Consider the following 18,771-nt stretch of genomic DNA (forward strand, 5'->3'; position numbering starts at 1 on the left):
ACTTGCATGGACTGGGTACTAGGCAAGAGCTGTGGATCAGTAACCCCCACCCAGCCACACTTCACAGCACTTTCAATCTCAGAGTAAAGTCCAGTTGACAGGCCAACAGTCCTTGTAGTAATCTCAGAGAGTTGCAGAAGATTCTAGAGTGCCTTGCAATGAACGGAATCAAATGCTTCTCAAGACTGATAGAGAATGGAACTCACTCTCTCTCTCTCAGGATGTATCCCCACAGGATGTTGACATACCCCCCAGGCACATAAAGGTGTCCCCCCCCTCAAAAAAAAAAAAAAGCATGCTCTGTTTAAAATTTCCCAATGAACAAATGTTCTTATATTACATTTCAGGGTTTGTTATGAGTGAAAAGTAAGATGCAATCTCTATTATAATGAACTATTGTTGTTAGAATGCTTGTAAAGCAAGCAGTCACCTGTATTACACATTATGGGTAAGCTCACAATGGGAATAAAACTAATGGTGTGGAGAGGCCACTTTTTAGGGTGTTCAGCTTATAAAAACAGTTCTATATCTCCAACTGCAAGGTAGGAAGTATCTGGACAGCTGGAGAAAGTATCAGAATAATGTACAGATTAATATTTATCCATTGTATCTCCCTGCCATTATGACACACCTCAAGTTCTTGAACAGGTTTTCGAGGTGCTCTGTGATGAGCAGCTCCTCGGCCAGACTCTTGATGGTGGAGTCAATGAGACCCTCAGGAACACCACGCAGCCGGGCAAACATGCACAGTGTTTCTCGGCCCGTCAGGTGGTCAAGCAGAGCATCAAATTGTGGACAGTAACCAATGTCTTGCCGCACCTGTAAGTGATGTTATGCTTGCTCTAGAGATCCATCCAATTTATCTATCTATCTAAATAATGAATGCCTACTTCCCTCATGGGGCCTTAGCAGAAGCATCTCCAAACATTATATGTTCTGTGCACTCCCTCTCACCATACTCAATCCCTTGCCCACAAACTCTCCCCAATACTTGTCCATTCTATAGATTCAGGTCACTGGTGTTCTCCCCCAGACAGACCTCTCCCTCAATCCCTCTTTTGTATACTTTTTCCACAAAGTAATCCTAATTCATTCTCATCACATGTCCAAATAATCTTTTGAGCACCAAGCTGAACTTTATCAACAACACAATCCACTCTCATTGCTAATACACCAATACTAAACTAATTATATACTATAATCACTTCTTCCATCCTATCCTGAAACACCATATGCAACTCTTTTATGCCTCATTTCCACTGCATGCATTTGTGATTGCTGAGCTACATTCCACAACCATGTCTCTAATGCTATGTTTTTGAGATGTTAATGGCTTTCATGTATATTGCTTGATACTAATTTCTTATAAGGTCTACCCCAACACATTTAGGTTGACTGCCTTTACAAACCTGCTACAGTATTTTCCCTTACATCTGCTACCTTCCTCCTCACACATCCATGTATTTGATGCATAGGTTTTAGAGATGTTGGTGACTTTCATGAATATTGCTTGCCACTGATTTCTTATGAGGTCTCCCTTGACACATTTAAATGAATTTATAAACCTGCTGTTGTGTTTTATCTTATCAGACACCTTCCTCCCCTCACCTTTTTTATGTCTCCTTTTATGCTGAAGCCATTCACAAAGGCATCTCCCTCAGACACCTGCAAGTCACCAGTGAGCATCTTGAAGGTGGTGGTCTTGCCGGCCCCGTTGATGCCCAGGAGGCCGAAGCATTCCCCCAGCGGCACTCCAAGGTTGAGGTGGTTCACCGCCGTCAGCCCTCCAGGGTAGGTTTTGCAGAGGTCCCTGGAATAAAAATGCTGAGGCTCAGGAGCTTCCCTCACTTTAAAATATGTGAAACCAACATTGAAATAAGGTTTTAGAGTGAATTGTTCTACCTGTACATGTTGCCAATTACTTTGTCACCACCTGTTCTACAACTCATGGTAAATTTACTGCAGCATATAGTTATTTTGACATTTTTCCTTTTCTAATAACCACCTTGAATGTTACCAGCTACCTGAATATCAGCTTATCAGACTCCCACAGCTTTTCTGACGGAGTGCCAAGGATGCGGATTCTCTCAGCAGCCACATCCTCGTCCTCCTCTGCATCTTGTCCATCCTCCAAACCCCGGCCTGTAAGATAAAATTAATTAATACCTTGATGTGTGTGAGTAACACTACCAAACTACTCCACTATGTTGCATAAGCATTCAGCATCACCATAACCCTACTCACCAATCCTCCAAGGAGTGATGGCCCTCCTGAGGCGAGCAAGGAAGTACCCGACTTGTTCAAACACCTTCATCTCCACCAGAGTGATGAGCAGGAAGAAGGCCACACCCTCCACGCCCAGGAACACCAGCATCCGCCCCACACCCAACTTCTCCCAGCCGAGGTAGTCTTCAGTCCACTCCACACACCCAAACGCGCCACACTCTTTGGCCTCTGTGGGGATGGTGCTCCGAGTTAATTTATGGGGAGGCTTCTCATTGAGCAAAGGTAAGTTTTTGGTAAAAATGAGCACAGGATAACATTAGCAGAATCTGACTTTCCTATTCACATAAGTACCAGTTAAGGTTCATCAGAAAAGTTTGATTATGATTTGCACATCAATGATGAATTTGTACTGATGAAAAAAAAAGTGGCATCATCAGCCTCCAGAATAAAAGTTTTTTACCTAGTCAATAACCTCCAGTTTGTAAAACTATATCATTGCTGTGTTGCCAATAAACAATCATTACCTAACATTTGTTTAATATACCTGTACCTGTTATTACTTCTATCTTAAGATGACACTTTAATTCTATCCCAGTCAGCTTTTTTTTTTTTTCCTGGACCTGCTGCATCTACATCTTTTACTTTCTAGTGCCCCACCATCCTCCCTTCCCTTCACATGTCCTAACCACCTTAGCCTGTGATAACTCAGAACATACCTCGACAGCAAGGATTTGGAGCGATTCCCAGTGAGCAGATCAGCTCAAAGGTCGGCTGCTTGCATATCTCGGTGGACCGGAAATTACTGTAGATATCTGTGATAGCAGCAGCCATGGCATACGATGGGAAGAGCAGGAAGATCCAATCCAGGAGGTTTGCCACGTGCTGTAGCTCAAGGTCTGGGATTCTGAGGATGGTGACCGTGATGATGGTGGCCATGCCTGGGGGTGGGAGAGGAGGGAGATGAGGTGTTGGTGGTAAGGCAGTCTGCAGTAAATACATTAGGTTATGTTCACTGGTAATTTCCTTGCCCTAAGATGCAAAATAAAAAGCAGCTCTCTGGTATGTAGAAAGATCAGTGCTTTTTTTCTGGTGTACTGTAAGTGGAATTTTACCACTGCAAAATTTATCACTATTACCACTTACCTGTGGGTTCTAAAATCATAGCGCCGCAACTGCCACTTACCTGTTATAATATTTGCCATGATCATCTTGGTGAAGCCTCCTGAGGGGACTGAGAAGAGGAAGGAACACAGGTACATGAGGGGGAGGGAGGCCCAGCAGTACAGCAACAATACCAGGAAGATGCGTGCCAGCTGCTCCCCCTCACTCAGCCCCTTCATGCCAAACAGCTGCAACAAGACATGACCAGTGAGGGTGCAGCATGGACTGGTCTGACACAACTATGAGACTATTTTGCAATTGCAATGTTGACACCCCATTTGTCCTATGGTAAACTGTGAATGCTAACAACACTACACAACTGAGAACTCTTAATTCTTATCTTTGATCCTCTGCAGCATGGGACGGTCTATCCATCTATATAAATGTCTCTGATCTGTTTCCCTATTCTCTGTCACTAACAATTGTATACAGCATTTCTATCAACTCATTACATCCCTAATCTCCTATTACCCAGATTTTTTTAAATTTATTTAAATAAGCTTTCTTTTATACTGTACAGAAAATAGGACAAGGGCAAAACAAAACATACTACTCAATAAAACCCTAATCTCCCATTACCCAGATTTTTAAAAATTATATTTAAATAAGCTTTCTTTTATACTGTACAGAAAATAGGACAAGGGCAAAACAAAACATACTACTGAATAAAAAGTACTAGATATAGATGTTAGTGCTAATACTCACAGCAAGGCACATCAAACACAGGGCACAGGGGAGGAGGAAGAGCACATAGTCCCAGATGGCAGAGGCTGTCCAGTAGGTTATGAAGTTCACCCCAGACACAAACTGGAGGTGCTTGGCCTTGGCTGGGGAGTGTTGGAAGACTTATTAAGATGTATACTTAGAGGGATGACAGATGAGCATGGAATGGTCTGACAGCTTTCTCAGCCAATTTTCATTTGAAGTTTAGGGGTGGATGTTGGCTACACTTAAAATACCGCATGCATACATATGATATAAGTGATGTGTTTATGTATGTAACGAATGAAAGTACATCGGATATGTCTGCCATTTAATTGCACTCTTCCAATAAGTTCTCTTATCAGGAAAGAAATTACTAAAAAAGTGAGCAGAGGTATAGAGTGAAATATGGTCAAATAATTATTGATAAACATTCCTTATTTCAACACTAGTTCATTTCTATATTTCAATGCAATTCTGAAAATGCAAATGAAGATGACAGAAGATCCACACTACTCACTGCTGCGTTCTTGGATGAGGAAGATGACGAAGGAGGCGGCCAAGAAGGACATTCCAAAGGCAAGGTTAAACCCTATCTGGAAGCCCAAGTTCTGCCGCTGGTCTTGTGTCAGCTGTCATGGGTAAGAAATGGCAGTGAGAACAGCTCAAGCATTACTGATTACAATGAAGGCAGTGGTACAGAAGAGATGGGAAAGAGGTGGGGTTTAGGAGAGGATGGGAAATAAAAATAAGAGGCTGATCAAACATATATATCAACCCTTTTGTTGCTAAATGCTCACAGCGAGCACTAGCGTAACTTGCCGGTGGTGTTAAACGCTCGCTGCGAGCTCCAGTCGCACTCAAATTTCCCACGTATGAGTGTTCCAACACTATTTCTCACCCTACAGCATTGCCAATTCAGTGAGTTTTTCCACTAAATTTAGTGAAAAATCATATCAGCCTAGAACGGAAAATCTACGGACAAGTAACTGGTGGATGTTGTTGTCCAATATAGTGGCATTTTTTGCATAGCCTCACCTATCACCTGACTGATATTTTGACCAAGTAGTTGTGAATTTTGCAGTTGGCAATACTACCCTGCCAGCACCCCATAAAGATATGTCCTCCGTAGTTGCCTCAATATGGCTGACCGTTGCGCACGCATAAATACGTTTTTACAGGCAACACCCCTCGAACGTGCCTGTACATTCGCAGGAGAGGCTTACATTACCGAATCCTATAGATCTTGGCTTACTCTTTCCAATGGTGTTTGTTTTTTAGCTGTGATTAATAATTTTTGAGATACAGAGATTAAAAGAGTGAGCACTAGCGTCACTTGCTGAACGTGCCTGTACATTCGCAGGAGAGGCTTACATAACCGAACCTTATAGATCTTGGCCTCCTCTTTCCAATGGTGTTTTTGTTTTTTAGCTGTGATAAATAGTTTTTGAGATACAGAGGTTAAAATAGCGAGCACTAGCATCACTTGCTGGCGGTGCTAAAAGCTTGCTGCGAGCGCCAGTCGTGCTCACAGGCGACACCCCCTGAATGTGCCTGTACATTCACATGATAGGCTTACATAATCTAATCTTATAGATCTTGGCCTCCTTTTTCCAATGGTGTTTTTGTTTTTTAGCTGTGATGAATAGTTTTTGAGATACAGGGGTTAAAAGAGACCCCCTTCCCTCCAAGTCTCGTTGCGAGCGATTAGCAATGAAAGGGTTAAGAGGAAACTGAAAAACAAGAGATAAAAATACTGCATAATGAGAAGTTATTTTTAGTAAGGCTGACATGACCATGACTATAATGAATCTATTAAGAGGGTACTTCCACCCATGGCAAGATACTACCCTTTCATGCCTGATTTCTGAAAAAAATCCCTTTCCCTTTCATAACCTTGAACACAGTACTGTAAAAAAATCATTAACACTGAAACCTGTGCTTTGATAGCAGCAGGGACACACTCCTTCCCTTACCTTCTCAATGTCAGTCCTGGGCAGGGGGTGGTTGGAGGTACTGATGGTGAGGTTCTTGATGCCAGTGAAGGCGCGCACCAAAGCATTGTCAGCAACAGTCAGAGCCAGCGGGGGCGTGTGGAAGGGCTGGTTGTTGAAGCGTGACAGGATGTTCACTTGGTCAAGGTTTCCCTCTATGCTCAGGCTCACCATGTAATGCTGGTTGAAGGAAGGAAGATCCCTTCCAGCCTGGATAGAAGGAAGAGAAAAATGATATTCTTTGTTTTATATGTCATTGGGCAGCCAGTGATTATATAATAAGATTTGCAATGTAAATGCTGCAACAGCGAAGATTGCATGTCAAAACGAAATATTGAATGAATGGTGGAATAATGGGGGTTCCCTGTACAAGAATACTCCATCCATCCTTATACCCTCACTAAGACCTATGGCAACCCACTTATCAACTTTCAGTTGTAGCAAGCCAGTCAAGTTGCTTTTGTTTGCTATCATGTTGCCATAATCAAATTCCAAAGGTTCCTGATTGCACCCAGAGATTGTTTGCACCCCATACTCTGACCACTGCTGTGCCCAGTTGCTACACTGTTGCTGGGGTGAATGTTATTGTTTGGAAGGAGAGATAAAGTAAACATGCTTGTTATTTACTGGCCATCATGTAACATTACTCTGGATGCAGTTTACCCAGACATCCACTCCATGACAATCACAGATGCCTCACCTCATCCAGTATGTGGGTAGTAATGTTTGTGTCTGGTGGGACAGTATCAAGCACGTTGCGTTTATTAAAGGTTCCCTCCAGGCCACTCTCCACCTCCTGTGTCAGGTTGTTTGGGTTGGTCACCTGCAGTGTGGTGACTGTGCCATCAAAGGTCTGCAGAAGGGAAGAGAACTGTCAAGCACACAGATACAAGCTGTTATTTAATTCATATCTTTTCACTCCTTGGCATCTCATCTTATTGTGAATGGCAAATTTACTTAAATGGTAAGATGAAGCACCCAACACATCATCATCATCATAGCAACACATCCCACATTTCCAGCATTCTGCAAAATGTGGATCAAACCTGTATTCAAATATCCACATGAATGAGGTTAAGTGGCTTGCAAAAGCTCCTCTCATTAAAATGAACACCTCCTACTCACATCAAGGGTGAAATGAACCTCGGGAGGAGAATCATTCACACCTGGGAGCGTCTGCACCACCAACAGCGCCAGGATGAGGAAGAACACGGGTATGATGTTCTGCCAAGGGAACAACACATGTAGCACCTCCTCACCCCTCCAAAAGATAATTAATTGTACTAGACAGCTTATTACTTAAACAGAACAATGGATCTGATTTTTGCTTCTCATCGCACTAGACATAACACTAAACATCTGAAGTAGTATATTGGGCAGCTTCATATAAAAATACTTTTATATACTCAAAATATTGTGTCACTCTGTCTTAGACTACTATAATTGGATACAGTGGATAACAACTGGTAAAGGAAGAAGAATGATGAACAAATACAATAGAAAAGACAAGAAAAAAAAAAAATTAGCAAGCTAGATGAAAACAGAGGTAGGTGAAGGGGTGTTACCTGGGCAAATGTGAGGAACTTATTTCTGAATGTGTACAGAATTTTCTTCACCAGCATGGCCCAAAACTGCTGCAGGAGGAGGAGACAGCCAGAATTCTTGACTAGAGGCATACGGCGGGGGCTTGGTGGCTCCAGGATGCCAGTTGCCGCACTCTTCACTGTGGAAGCGAGTTGTGAGAGTCAGGTGTGACTAGTCAGGGGGTTACTTTACATTGTGTCCGTCTTGTGGAATGGATGAGTCTTGGCACTTCCATCAAGGGAATGTTAGGCAACGAGTCAGTTCATTACAAAAAGCAAATGCGTTTGGTCTTAATGGTGCAGATATTTGTTTATGACTGATTTTATGTGAATGACAATCTCACTATAGCTCAAATGGTGATTTACTAAGTATATATCTGTCTACCTGTTACTGTAATGGCATGCTCTATAGGTCAGCTTTATTCCTATCTACATCATTACTACATTAACAGTAATTAGCGACACATCTCAGTATTTTCTACTCAACAATGTACTCTGTGATGCAAATAAAACTATGGACAATTAACAATAATATGGACAACTTTCCTTTCTATTCCTGTCGTACACTTACTTTTCTGCAAACCTGAATTATTCTTCATACTAAGTGGAGTAAAATACATGTGAACATACATTGCTTACATGAAACTCAGCAGTGAAAAGCAACTCATGACTTACCATTGCCATGAGGAGGAACATGCAAAGGATTGGTCTGCTTGGCACTGCATCATGCTGTGCCGGCCTAAGCAGCAATCTTTCAGGCAAATATGTTCAAGCATGGGCGAGGGCATTAGGGTGAGTCAATCCAAACATCTTGACACTACCGTCAGGAAGCTGAGGGATTTATGTCCAGGACAAGCAGTGTTATAAGGATGGCATGCAGGTGAGGGTCTATCACACAAACATATATCAATAAGAATGTAGTACATCTCATGCATCTCCATGGAAGAGATGCAGATCTAATTAACAAACCATTCTGAGTCTAGGCTAAGTGCGGTGTGTTGGCTGAGATATTACTCCGTCTGCCAAACACATCCATAATATGTACTAAAGTCATACAAACTCGCATGAAATGACAATACCACCAGAGAGGAGGTGAGCTATATTATTATGAACAACATCCTGAGCCATGAACTCATAGTTTTCCATCACTCCCTTTGAAAGAATTGCTTAGGTTCATTATCACCGGCTTTATAATGTATATCTCTAATTATTCAATTCTCATGGCTACACTTTTTAGCTCGTGCTCACCACTGTTTGTGGGATAGACGTAATTTGCGTATGTTATGTAAAAAGCATTTAACTATTATCTGCAAGGCAATGAATTTCAGTGCATCATCAGCTCATGTCAGTCCAATTATATAGTTTTTATATTAAAACAATTATGTAAAAATATGAGTAACTTAATTACAAGATAACAATATTTATGTCTCCAATCAATGGAGGATATTCAAAACTATCTGCAGGCAGTGGGCAACATTATCCCTGCCTGGTCCTCTGCTTGAAACACACCAAAGGGCACAAGACCTAACCTTTGCTTACAAACAATGCTTTGAGGCAGAGTGCCCTAGGTCAATCAATCTATCTGTATCTCCAGCGCCCTGCTCCTCACTGGAACTTCCTTCAAGGGGTGGCCACGGCCACTGTATATGACTCCATTTATATATACTATAAACCATAATGCAACAGTTTAATGCATGCACAGGAGTAAAGTTTTAAGTTAATTGTTTAGTTGATATATAAAGTAATATAAGCATTGTAATGTGAAAATCAACAATTCTTAACTTACAAACACAAGTGTTTATATATTTGAAAATATGGGAAGACTCAGTTATCTGTACATTATAAAGGAAAGGCAATTGTGATGAAGTAAAAGACGGTATAATAATAATAATGAAAAGAACTGGGAGGGAGACTCAAGGAAAAAAATGAGATTGAAAGTCCTGAAGACTGTGATAAAAGAGAAAAACAATTAGACACAAAGATGAGAAAACAAAAGAACAAATGTGATGAACTTAAGATGATAGGTGTCACTAAGCTGTGATGAAATAAAGTCTGGAGAATAACTCAAGAAAACAAAACGGTGGTGTGTGTTACCATTCTGGAGGACAAGAGTGACTCGCTGTGTGGCCGCGTTAAACCAAGTGGCTCTCAGTTGGCCTGTGAGGTGAGGTACAGGTGATTATAACTTTATTGAGGTCAAAAGTAGACTCATAAGTGGAAGAAAAAAATAAAAAATATAGCTACATCTATATAAATTAATGATGCATACTGTGACGATACAGGAATTAAAAGTAATGAGTGCCAAGTTGTCTTTTGTTCAAATTTCCTTTTCATTAAAAAATACAATTCCAACTGAATATCTACCAGGACACTTGGGTGTGGAGGACTTTTGACACTATCTTCTGTGGGGACACTTGCATGGAAGACAAGGAGTGAACTGGAATGTGTAACACGTCAGTTTGCACTACATTAGTTAAGGTTTGGTGGACACTGTTGAGACGATGTGCTGTACTTTACAGTGAGTGTGGGATTTGCTGGGACTTTTCTGTCTATAAGGACTGAGGATTTTACTTTTATCTGAGGGCCTGAATGTTTTCCTTGGGTCTTGGTTTGAGTGACCATAGAGGGGATAACACTGAGGAGTTCATGCTCTGCAGGTACACTCATGGACAAAGTCTGACATTCCTTCTTGGTCTGAACTGTAACAGTGAATCTGGTAATCCTTTAAGATCTCTGAACTGCTTAAGTGATGGGTTCAATCTTTACATTCAGTTACCAAGTCCTAGATCATGAAGACTATTAACTATTCCAACTATTTCCTAGATTATCTTCAGTGGATCAGGGTGAATTTTGTGAATAAATAATTATCTAAAGGCAACATTAAAAGGAGTTGTTGAAAACCTCATTGCCTGATACTGACTGACTGATTGACACATCAGTGTGACAGTGAAGGCTATGTAACATGAACCAGAAAGTAAACTATTCTTGAATGTAATCTGAGGGCATACTTGTTGTGTCCCTGAATGTGCACCTGTACATGAATATAACACTGAAACAACAGACGTAAGTGACATTTGAGGTGCACTCTCTTATGTCAAAAATTGCAATAGCAAGACAAACAGCAAACTTTAATGAAACACTGAATCATTCTCTGGCATCAGTCCTGCATTGGAAGTCAAGCAAAACAGATGCTAAAATAAATTAAAAGCTTTAGATAAACAAGACAGTATTTGAGGGAACTTACACTCCAAGATCTATCTATTGTATAACCCTTTTTTCATAACAGAATAGTATGTTATTTACTTTAAGTTATCAGTGGTTACAGGTTATGAAAAGAACAGTGGCAGAATAAAGTTTTCAATAATAAATTTGCTTTAAAATCACTTCTCTAAATCTGAATATATAGTAACAGAAAGAAAAGAAGACTTCTGCACACTAAATTTCAAGTGGCTGAAAATACCATTTGATAAAACATCCTTTTGAAAATGACCTTCTGTTTCATCCTGATACTGAAGTCACATCTGCCACCCAGCATGGCCCATAAAAGCTTTACAATCACACTCACCATTATCACTTGGCGATGCATCCATTGTTATCTCCTCAATCGTGTCTGAACGTGCTAAGAGAAGACCATTCTCGTGGGGGCCGCCTGCCACCGGGCCTCCTGCCGCCCCATTAGCTAAGCCTTTGGCCTTGAATGGAGTGGAGCGGTGGAGGTGTGATATCAGATCCGGCTCCACGGCCTCGCCCACCCTGCAGGAAGGGAGATGGTGAGTCACAGCTTTAGTTTTACTGATGGTGGAGCATGAAAAGTATGTAAGAGGAAGTAGAACAGAGTGATATAATGTTACCAAGGTCTGAGAGTCATTAGTTCTCATAAAAGCTATCATGAACTTTAACCTTCACACATAGTTCTTTCCTCTTTAGGGGTGATTCCCCACTGCAAGAACTATATATTTGATGAGCCTTGTCTCACTTGCCTTGTCTCCCTCCTCCATTAAAGAAATATACACTCTGGCTTCATTCTATTTTGGTTTTGTTCATGTTCTTCCTTCCTCACCTCAGAAACACTTCATCCATGGTGGTCTGTGAAGCTCCATAACTTGAGATCTTGAGTTCCGCCTTCTTCTGCTCAAGCTCAAGGAACATCGCCTCAAACTTGGCCACGTCAGCAGTGGGCAACACGTATGACAGTTCGGCCCCGACATTCTGATCTAGTTCAGCGTCAGGAACGTGAGACTGAAGCCGCTTTGTGATGGCTTCCACGTCACAGCCCCTCTCCTTGACGATGATCAGGCGATACCCAGCACCTGGAGGAGGCAAAAAACAAGGTTAATAGAAGCTAAGAAGGGTTAAGTTTGTGGCTAAAGTATAAAAGGAAAAAATAAAAATGTTAAAAATGGAGTTATAAGGTACAAGGGGACATGAACATAATTAAGAAAAATAAGATGCAGAAATGATGTAAAAAAATTTGACTTCCCCAATAGAATTGCCTATGTTTGAAATATTCTTGATGAGGAGACAATCAGAGCTAGGAACACCCATGAATTTAAAGCAAAGTTAGATAAAAGTAGATATGGAGACAGGACAATACAAGCTTTTTTCTTCACAGTAGAGAAAACGGCTCAAAATCAAAAATAATTAAAAACAAAAAAGCCCACTATGTGCTATGTGCTCTTGTAAAAGAATATAGAGAAGGGTGGCCAAAAGAGGGGTCAAGCTTGGCTCAAATTCTGTATATTACAATAGGTAAATACGCTGGCAAAGACACAACACTCACCATACATCTTCTTGAGGAACAGGGAGGAGCCGCAGCACTGCACCACCCCGTTGGCCATGATGGCGATGCGGTCCCCCAGCAGGTCAGCCTCCTCCATGAAGTGTGTCGTGAGCAGGATGGTGCGGCCTGACCTCTCCTGCTGCAGAAGATCCCAGATGAGCCGCCGAGCCCCAGGGTCCATGCCAGAGGTGGGTTCATCCAGGAAGACCACACGGCTGCCACCACACAACGCAATGCCCACCGAGAGCTTCCGTTTCATCCCTCCAGACAAGGTTCGTGACTTTGGATAGAGAGGTTTTGTTAAAGTGGATCTTGTAGTGTTGTTGCCTCCTTTTGTTGACATAAACCTTACTTAAGTGCTAATGTACCCTTCCTTCGATTAACATAAACCTTACTTCAGTGCTGATAAACCTTTTCTTTGGTTAACGTGAGCCATACTAAAGTGTTGATGTACCATTCCTTTGTATAATGTGAACCTTACTGCAGTGTTGGCCCTGAGCCACAACCCCTAAACAGTGCCCCTACATGAACATGAGTAAAATCTGTCGAGAGAAGGAAGAAGAAAACACAAGCCACTGATCCCACTCACCACAGCATCCCTCTTGTCCTCCAGCTTCAGTTTCTCAACCATGACCTTCACCTCCTCTTGGGCTGCCTCTCCTGACATTCCTTTTAACTGCAAAGGAAACGAAATTAAAATATTCAAGACATGCCAACGGTACAAACATTTTCAAGTGAGGCAATGAAAACTTAAAACTATTTTTACAGTTAAACAAAACTAAGCAAGCCTGAAAACAGTAATAGGATGTGACCACATATATAATTCATCCAAAACATTCAGGAAAAGAGATAAACTTTCCCTAATAAATGATGAGTCATGGAATTTAAGTAGTATTTCTGGGTATTGCAATGAGGATAGATGAACAGGAGTAGGATAGTTAATAAGGAAAAATATAAATGAGTAGAATAAGTAAATACAATCAACAAAGTCCCCACCACATCTACCTTGCTGAAGAAAATAATGTGTTCTGCCACAGTCAGCTCGTCAAAGAGGATGTCATGCTGGGGACACAGGCCGAGGGAGCGGCGCACCTCGTCCATCTCCGTCACTATGTCATGTCCGCCCACCTTCGCTGTGCCGGAGGTGGGTGGGAACAGGCCTGAGGGAGAGGGGTATGGAATGGATCACCTCGAGCTGCTACTGATCTTTCTCCTCTTCTTGCTCTTCTTTCTCCCCCTCTTCCTTTCCCTTCTCTTTCTCCTCTGGTTTTTCTTCCATCATTTTTACCATTAAATTTATCTGAGTATTTTTTTTTTCCATTTACTTTATCCTTTCTAGCCCTTATACTTTTACACTGTCATCATTTTAAGACTTGTGCTCTGGAAATGTCTCCTTTAGTTCCATAGTTAGTTGTCCTATTTACAGCACAAATTTTTAGGGGAGACAAGATAAGTAAATTCTTTCTAACCCTTATACTTTTACACTGTCAGTCTGTCACCCTTTAAAGACTCATGTTCTGTTCTCCTTTAGTTCCATAGTTCAGTTTTCCTATTTACAGCACATGTTTTTTTTAAAGGGAGACTGAGAAGTAATATTTTTCTAACCCTTATACTTCGACACTGTCTTCAATTTTAAGATTCATGTTCTGGAAATACAACCCATAGTTCAGTTTTTATTTTTTTAGGAGAAACAACAAGACAACACAATAAGTAATTCTAAGTAACAATAAGTAACTAATAAGTAATGCAGTATGCCGATGACTCACCCGTAAGCATGGACATAGTGGTGGTCTTGCCAGCTCCGTTGTGGCCGAGCAGAACCGTGATCTGGCCGTTGTACATGTTCAGGTCCAGCTTGTTCACCGCCACCTTGTTCAGCCGCGAGAACACCTGCACCCACACCAAGACAGAGTTGCTGAAGTGTGCATTTTATTTATCTTTATTTTCTTACAGCAATGGAAGCAGCACAAGGGCAACAAAAACAGAACAGAGAAGCCCACTGCCTGTACTTTTTCATGTACTGAAATGATAACTGAAATACATCTGTGTACATAGCATCTTTACTAAGTTTACTCTTTATTATATAGCATCTTTACTAAGTTTACTCTTTATTATATAGCATCTTTAATAAGTTTACTCTTTACTACAGGTCTTTACTAAGTTTTCATTAATCATATGGCCCTTTTTTTACTTTCCACCCTGTATATGTGAAGCAGAGTCATGACCATTCTTTAGACTCAAGGCAAAAAGCACAGGCCTCCCTCACTTTACAACTGGGTTACGTTCTTGGGAAAGTAATCATAATAAGTCATGGAGAGCTAAATCTACAGATATTCCCACCATGACTGATAAAAAAGTTCCCATAGATTTTCATTACCTTAGTGAGCCCTTTGACTTGAACGCCTGCAGGTATTCCTTTGGGGTCCTCCTCAAAGAACATGGAGTTTCGTATGGGAGGTGTCACTGACTCCTTCACTCCCTCCACACCCTTGCCCAGCCAGTACGACCTCTGAGGATCAAGTGGACAGAAGGACAGTTCAGTAAGTCTCTGTTAGGAAATATATATCAGGTGTGTAATGACAAAGAAACTTAAGCACATCATAATGCAATGGTAAGCACCCATGACACAATACACCTCATATGAAAGCATCTGGATTTCTTTTAAAAACTGTATAATCAAGAGGTAATGCAGTTTAGCCACAAGTTGATCAGTCGAACCCAAACAGGAAAGATGCCAAAAAGTTGCAATAAGTGTGGGAAGTACCAGGAAAGTACCAGGAACATACCATGAAGGGGAAGTACCAGGGCTGAGGCACACCAAAGTCACCAGGCCACAGAGCTTCAATGTACCAGGTTAGAAGGCAGAATAACAGTGTGTCCAGAATGAGCATCCCAAACACATGTGCCAGAGTGAAGGGGTCATCAGGCGACACCCCAGAGAAGAGGAAACGCCACTGTATCCCTGAGCCGGTGCCCTCAAACATGGAAGTGAGCTGGCACCCTAGACTCATGGCTGTGTTGCAGAGGAGACACAGTGCCAGCTTGTTGCCCTGAGTGAGTGAGGCGTAGCGAGGCCGCAAGACAGTGTACGGCACATAGGTCAGGAACCACACCAGTCCTGTGATGGCCGCAGCGCTGTTTGCTGTGTGGGGTACAAGAGGAGATTAGAATGTAACAATGATACAATGATTTCACAACTAAAGAAAGATTTACAACAATGTCTGGCAATTATTTTACAACTAAAGAAACATTTACAGCACTGTCTGACGATGGAGGCTCCAAAAAGGTGTCAGAAGAAGCACCAGTCCCATTGTCCTACCTCTGGAGAAGAGTGTGGAGAGAAAGAAGCAGAAGCAGATGGCAGTGACTGTGTAGAGGAGGAGGAACACAAGCACCAGAGACGGGTCACTCTGGCTCAGCACCGCAAGGCTTCCTGAACCATTCCTGGGGAGAAAACAATCAAGGGACAAATCAATGCAAAATCAGATATAAACTAGGTAACACATCTACTTTCATAAGGAATGAAGCCCCATCATCTGTGATATATTAATGTAGGCTCAAGCAAAGATATCAAAAGCAGTACACTTCCTCACATCTAGTATCTTTTCAACATCCTCATATTTTGCTGGTCATTTGGATGCACAGGTGTGTTAAAGTAAGTTGTGCATGATATGTACTTTATACTTGATTTATTTCTGGTTATTATATGTGTAGACCCTTGCTAGGTGACCAACATCCTCTATGGCTTACCAGTGTGTGCACAGGAGGATGGTGATGAGCACAGTTGAGGTAGCAAGAAACATGAAAGACTTGAGGAACCAGGCAGACCAATGTAGGTAGTTCTGAAGACCCATAATCTTCATGGATTCCTGTGGGGATTGGCAATGGTGAGCAGTGAAAAGAGAAAGACCATGATCAACAATGACCCCATGACCCTCAGAGGAAGAGTGGGGAATTAAGAGATGATATTTTTATTATCTTATTCTGAGCTTACATTCTAAAGCCTCAACCTAAAAGTCCAAGTTTGTCACAGAACCACTTCTTTTTATTCTACGTCTTTTTTCCACTTTTACAGGGTTGAACATCCAATGATGCACCTCCGACTATTCCACTCACCACATTTTAGCCTCGTAAGAATGGGAAAAGATGTAATATTGGAAAAAAGGTTGATAAAGATTCCATGATTGATGTAGAATATATAATGTTAATAGTAAATCAAAAACTCAAGAAACAACTGATCACTAACAGGAAGGATAAGAAAGCCAAGGAGAAGAGACCTTGGTAAACTGATGAACAAGAGAAAAAACAATATGAAGCTAATGTAAGAACAACAAGACCCTGGTAAAGATTCTGTTATGGGAAGCAAAAACCGAGGCAGCCAATCCCCAGTGAAGTGGACGACAGACAGACAAACTTTACCTTCAGTTTCTTTTCCTTCTCATAGACGACACTCTTGACAATGTTGATGGCAGGATAAATGTAGGAGACGAGGAGGACGAAGGGCAGCCAGGCTTGGAGGGCCACCAGGTATGTGTCGTCAATGAAGGGAGGGTAAGGCATACGCTGCATCTTCACCATGTACGTCGCTGCGGGGATGACGAAGAATTAGTGGAGGGTAATGCCTGATACTGTAAACGTGGCATTCTTCATCAACAACACTGTGGTGGATTTGTCTTTGTTGACCTGATTTTCAAGGCATGGTTAAGTGCTTTTGTTGATTTTTTTATATCACTTTTATGACTGAGCTTGTAATATGTTGACTTTACTCTAACTTAGTCTCAAAAATGAAATAAAAAAGCCAAACTAGCCACATAACTTAATAAATAGTAATACAACATTTAAAACCCAAGTGTAAGTCACCATCATTACAGGTGTGCCATATGGAAAGAAAAATAAGGACATACTACAGATATCAACGACAGTCACTTCAGAAATAACTAAAAATAAAAGCATACAACAATTTTTGGAGAATATAAATTTATCAAAATGGATCTAAGAAAACAGTAGATAAAGCTATACTAACTTGTTCCTTAAGGCATACACAAAAACAGGTAAAATAAAGCTGAGAGACTGTAATAGAGAAGGTCATTTCTGCCAACCTCAATCCTTAACATTAAAAACAGCTTAAAAAATTGGACATCTATCTCGGAATATAATGTCATTTGAGCTCTCACACTGCACACTCTACCAATAATAATGATGATAATAATAATAATATGGCAATGGATATCAACCCATCAATACTCACAGCTTGGGTCCTTGCCGGTGAAATACTCAGCGATGGACATGTCCACTGCATGTTGGAGAGCCAGGAAGCCTTCATCATAGTAACCTGAGGAGAGAGGTGAGCCAGGCTTGAGGTGATGAAGGATAATGTGTTTATACCTGATAGTAACAAGAGAATGAAAGAAAGATGCAATTAAAAAGGAAAACTTGTGTAAACTGATGAATCAATGTAGAAAAAACACATCAATTTAGAGCAGCAATTTGCTTTAATATTTATCAACACAACATTCCCCTATACCGATCCCTTCCCAAATTGAAGACTCCTAAACCTTAAATATTTTGGAGCACGGGGAAGGAATATACAGTTCCATAAAGTTTTCCCTTTTACTTAACCTCTGTACACATCCCTTCCCAAAGTGAAACCTACACAACCTTCCATATTTGAAACCAAGGAAAGAATAGACGGTTTCATAGTTTCTGATGATATATTCCTCAGTGTCCGCCTCACCTGGTCTGCCGCCGTTGTTCTTGGTGCGGGAGCGTGGGCCGGGCACCTGGAACAGCGGGTAGGAGAGCTCCGTGTACCACTGCGGCGGCGGCAGAAACGGGTTCCTCTTTTTGCTTGCTCGCTGGGACCCTTTTAGGCGGATCTTGTACTGTAAGAAAAAAGCTGTGCATGTACTTGGTTGTTGGGCTCATGTTTTATTTTGTTACTATTCATCACATATCATCATACTTCTTTTATGAGTTCATGCTTTTTTAAGGGGGAGGGACACTATACTGTTACTGGTCCTCACCCATTTCCCTGTTCTGGCACTACCTCTCCTTACCTTGAATTCTGACCCACCTTCTTCTCACACTGAATTTTGTCCCTCCCTCTCTTATAGTATTCAATTCCTTGCCTGCCAACCCTTACTCTCCAGTACTCATCCACTTTACTGATCCATTTTACCAGTGATCTACCCCATCATGGACTAAAACACCTCTTCCATGCCTCCTTCATCTCCTCATTCATTTTAAGAACAATCCCAACACTTATTTTTACTCTGCAAGATCACTCATACCTTCCCCACACTTCTCTAGCAATTTCTTTCGAAAA

General features: G+C 41.4%; 1 protein-coding gene across 3 annotated transcripts in view; it reads right to left on the reverse strand.

The window, feature by feature from the left end:
- LOC127008616 (phospholipid-transporting ATPase ABCA3-like) overlaps positions 1-18,771 on the reverse strand; it is a 66,056-nt gene that overhangs the window by 4,348 nt on the left and 42,937 nt on the right. For 2 of the 3 annotated variants that reach the window (XM_050880836.1, XM_050880835.1), the window contains 26 exons: positions 18,181-18,328; positions 17,695-17,778; positions 16,866-17,032; positions 16,197-16,315; positions 15,766-15,890; positions 15,233-15,588; positions 14,824-14,955; positions 14,213-14,336; positions 13,452-13,606; positions 13,036-13,122; positions 12,447-12,726; positions 11,727-11,976; positions 11,232-11,419; positions 9,761-9,823; positions 7,649-7,806; positions 7,209-7,307; positions 6,784-6,936; positions 6,066-6,293; positions 4,610-4,721; positions 4,093-4,214; positions 3,410-3,575; positions 2,943-3,164; positions 2,245-2,454; positions 2,025-2,142; positions 1,609-1,810; positions 632-819 (listed from right to left, as the gene is read on the reverse strand). In XM_050880836.1, the coding sequence (XP_050736793.1) occupies positions 632-819; positions 1,609-1,810; positions 2,025-2,142; positions 2,245-2,454; positions 2,943-3,164; positions 3,410-3,575; positions 4,093-4,214; positions 4,610-4,721; positions 6,066-6,293; positions 6,784-6,936; positions 7,209-7,307; positions 7,649-7,806; positions 9,761-9,823; positions 11,232-11,419; positions 11,727-11,976; positions 12,447-12,726; positions 13,036-13,122; positions 13,452-13,606; positions 14,213-14,336; positions 14,824-14,955; positions 15,233-15,588; positions 15,766-15,890; positions 16,197-16,315; positions 16,866-17,032; positions 17,695-17,778; positions 18,181-18,328 (4,256 nt within the window). The remainder of the gene's footprint in view (positions 1-631; positions 820-1,608; positions 1,811-2,024; positions 2,143-2,244; positions 2,455-2,942; positions 3,165-3,409; positions 3,576-4,092; positions 4,215-4,609; positions 4,722-6,065; positions 6,294-6,783; positions 6,937-7,208; positions 7,308-7,648; positions 7,807-9,760; positions 9,824-11,231; positions 11,420-11,726; positions 11,977-12,446; positions 12,727-13,035; positions 13,123-13,451; positions 13,607-14,212; positions 14,337-14,823; positions 14,956-15,232; positions 15,589-15,765; positions 15,891-16,196; positions 16,316-16,865; positions 17,033-17,694; positions 17,779-18,180; positions 18,329-18,771) is intronic. The other variant, XM_050880837.1, reaches the window with a different exon arrangement.

Source organism: Eriocheir sinensis, chromosome 38 (assembly GCF_024679095.1).
Source record: "Eriocheir sinensis breed Jianghai 21 chromosome 38, ASM2467909v1, whole genome shotgun sequence".
In the NCBI taxonomy this organism is placed as follows: domain Eukaryota; kingdom Metazoa; phylum Arthropoda; class Malacostraca; order Decapoda; family Varunidae; genus Eriocheir; species Eriocheir sinensis.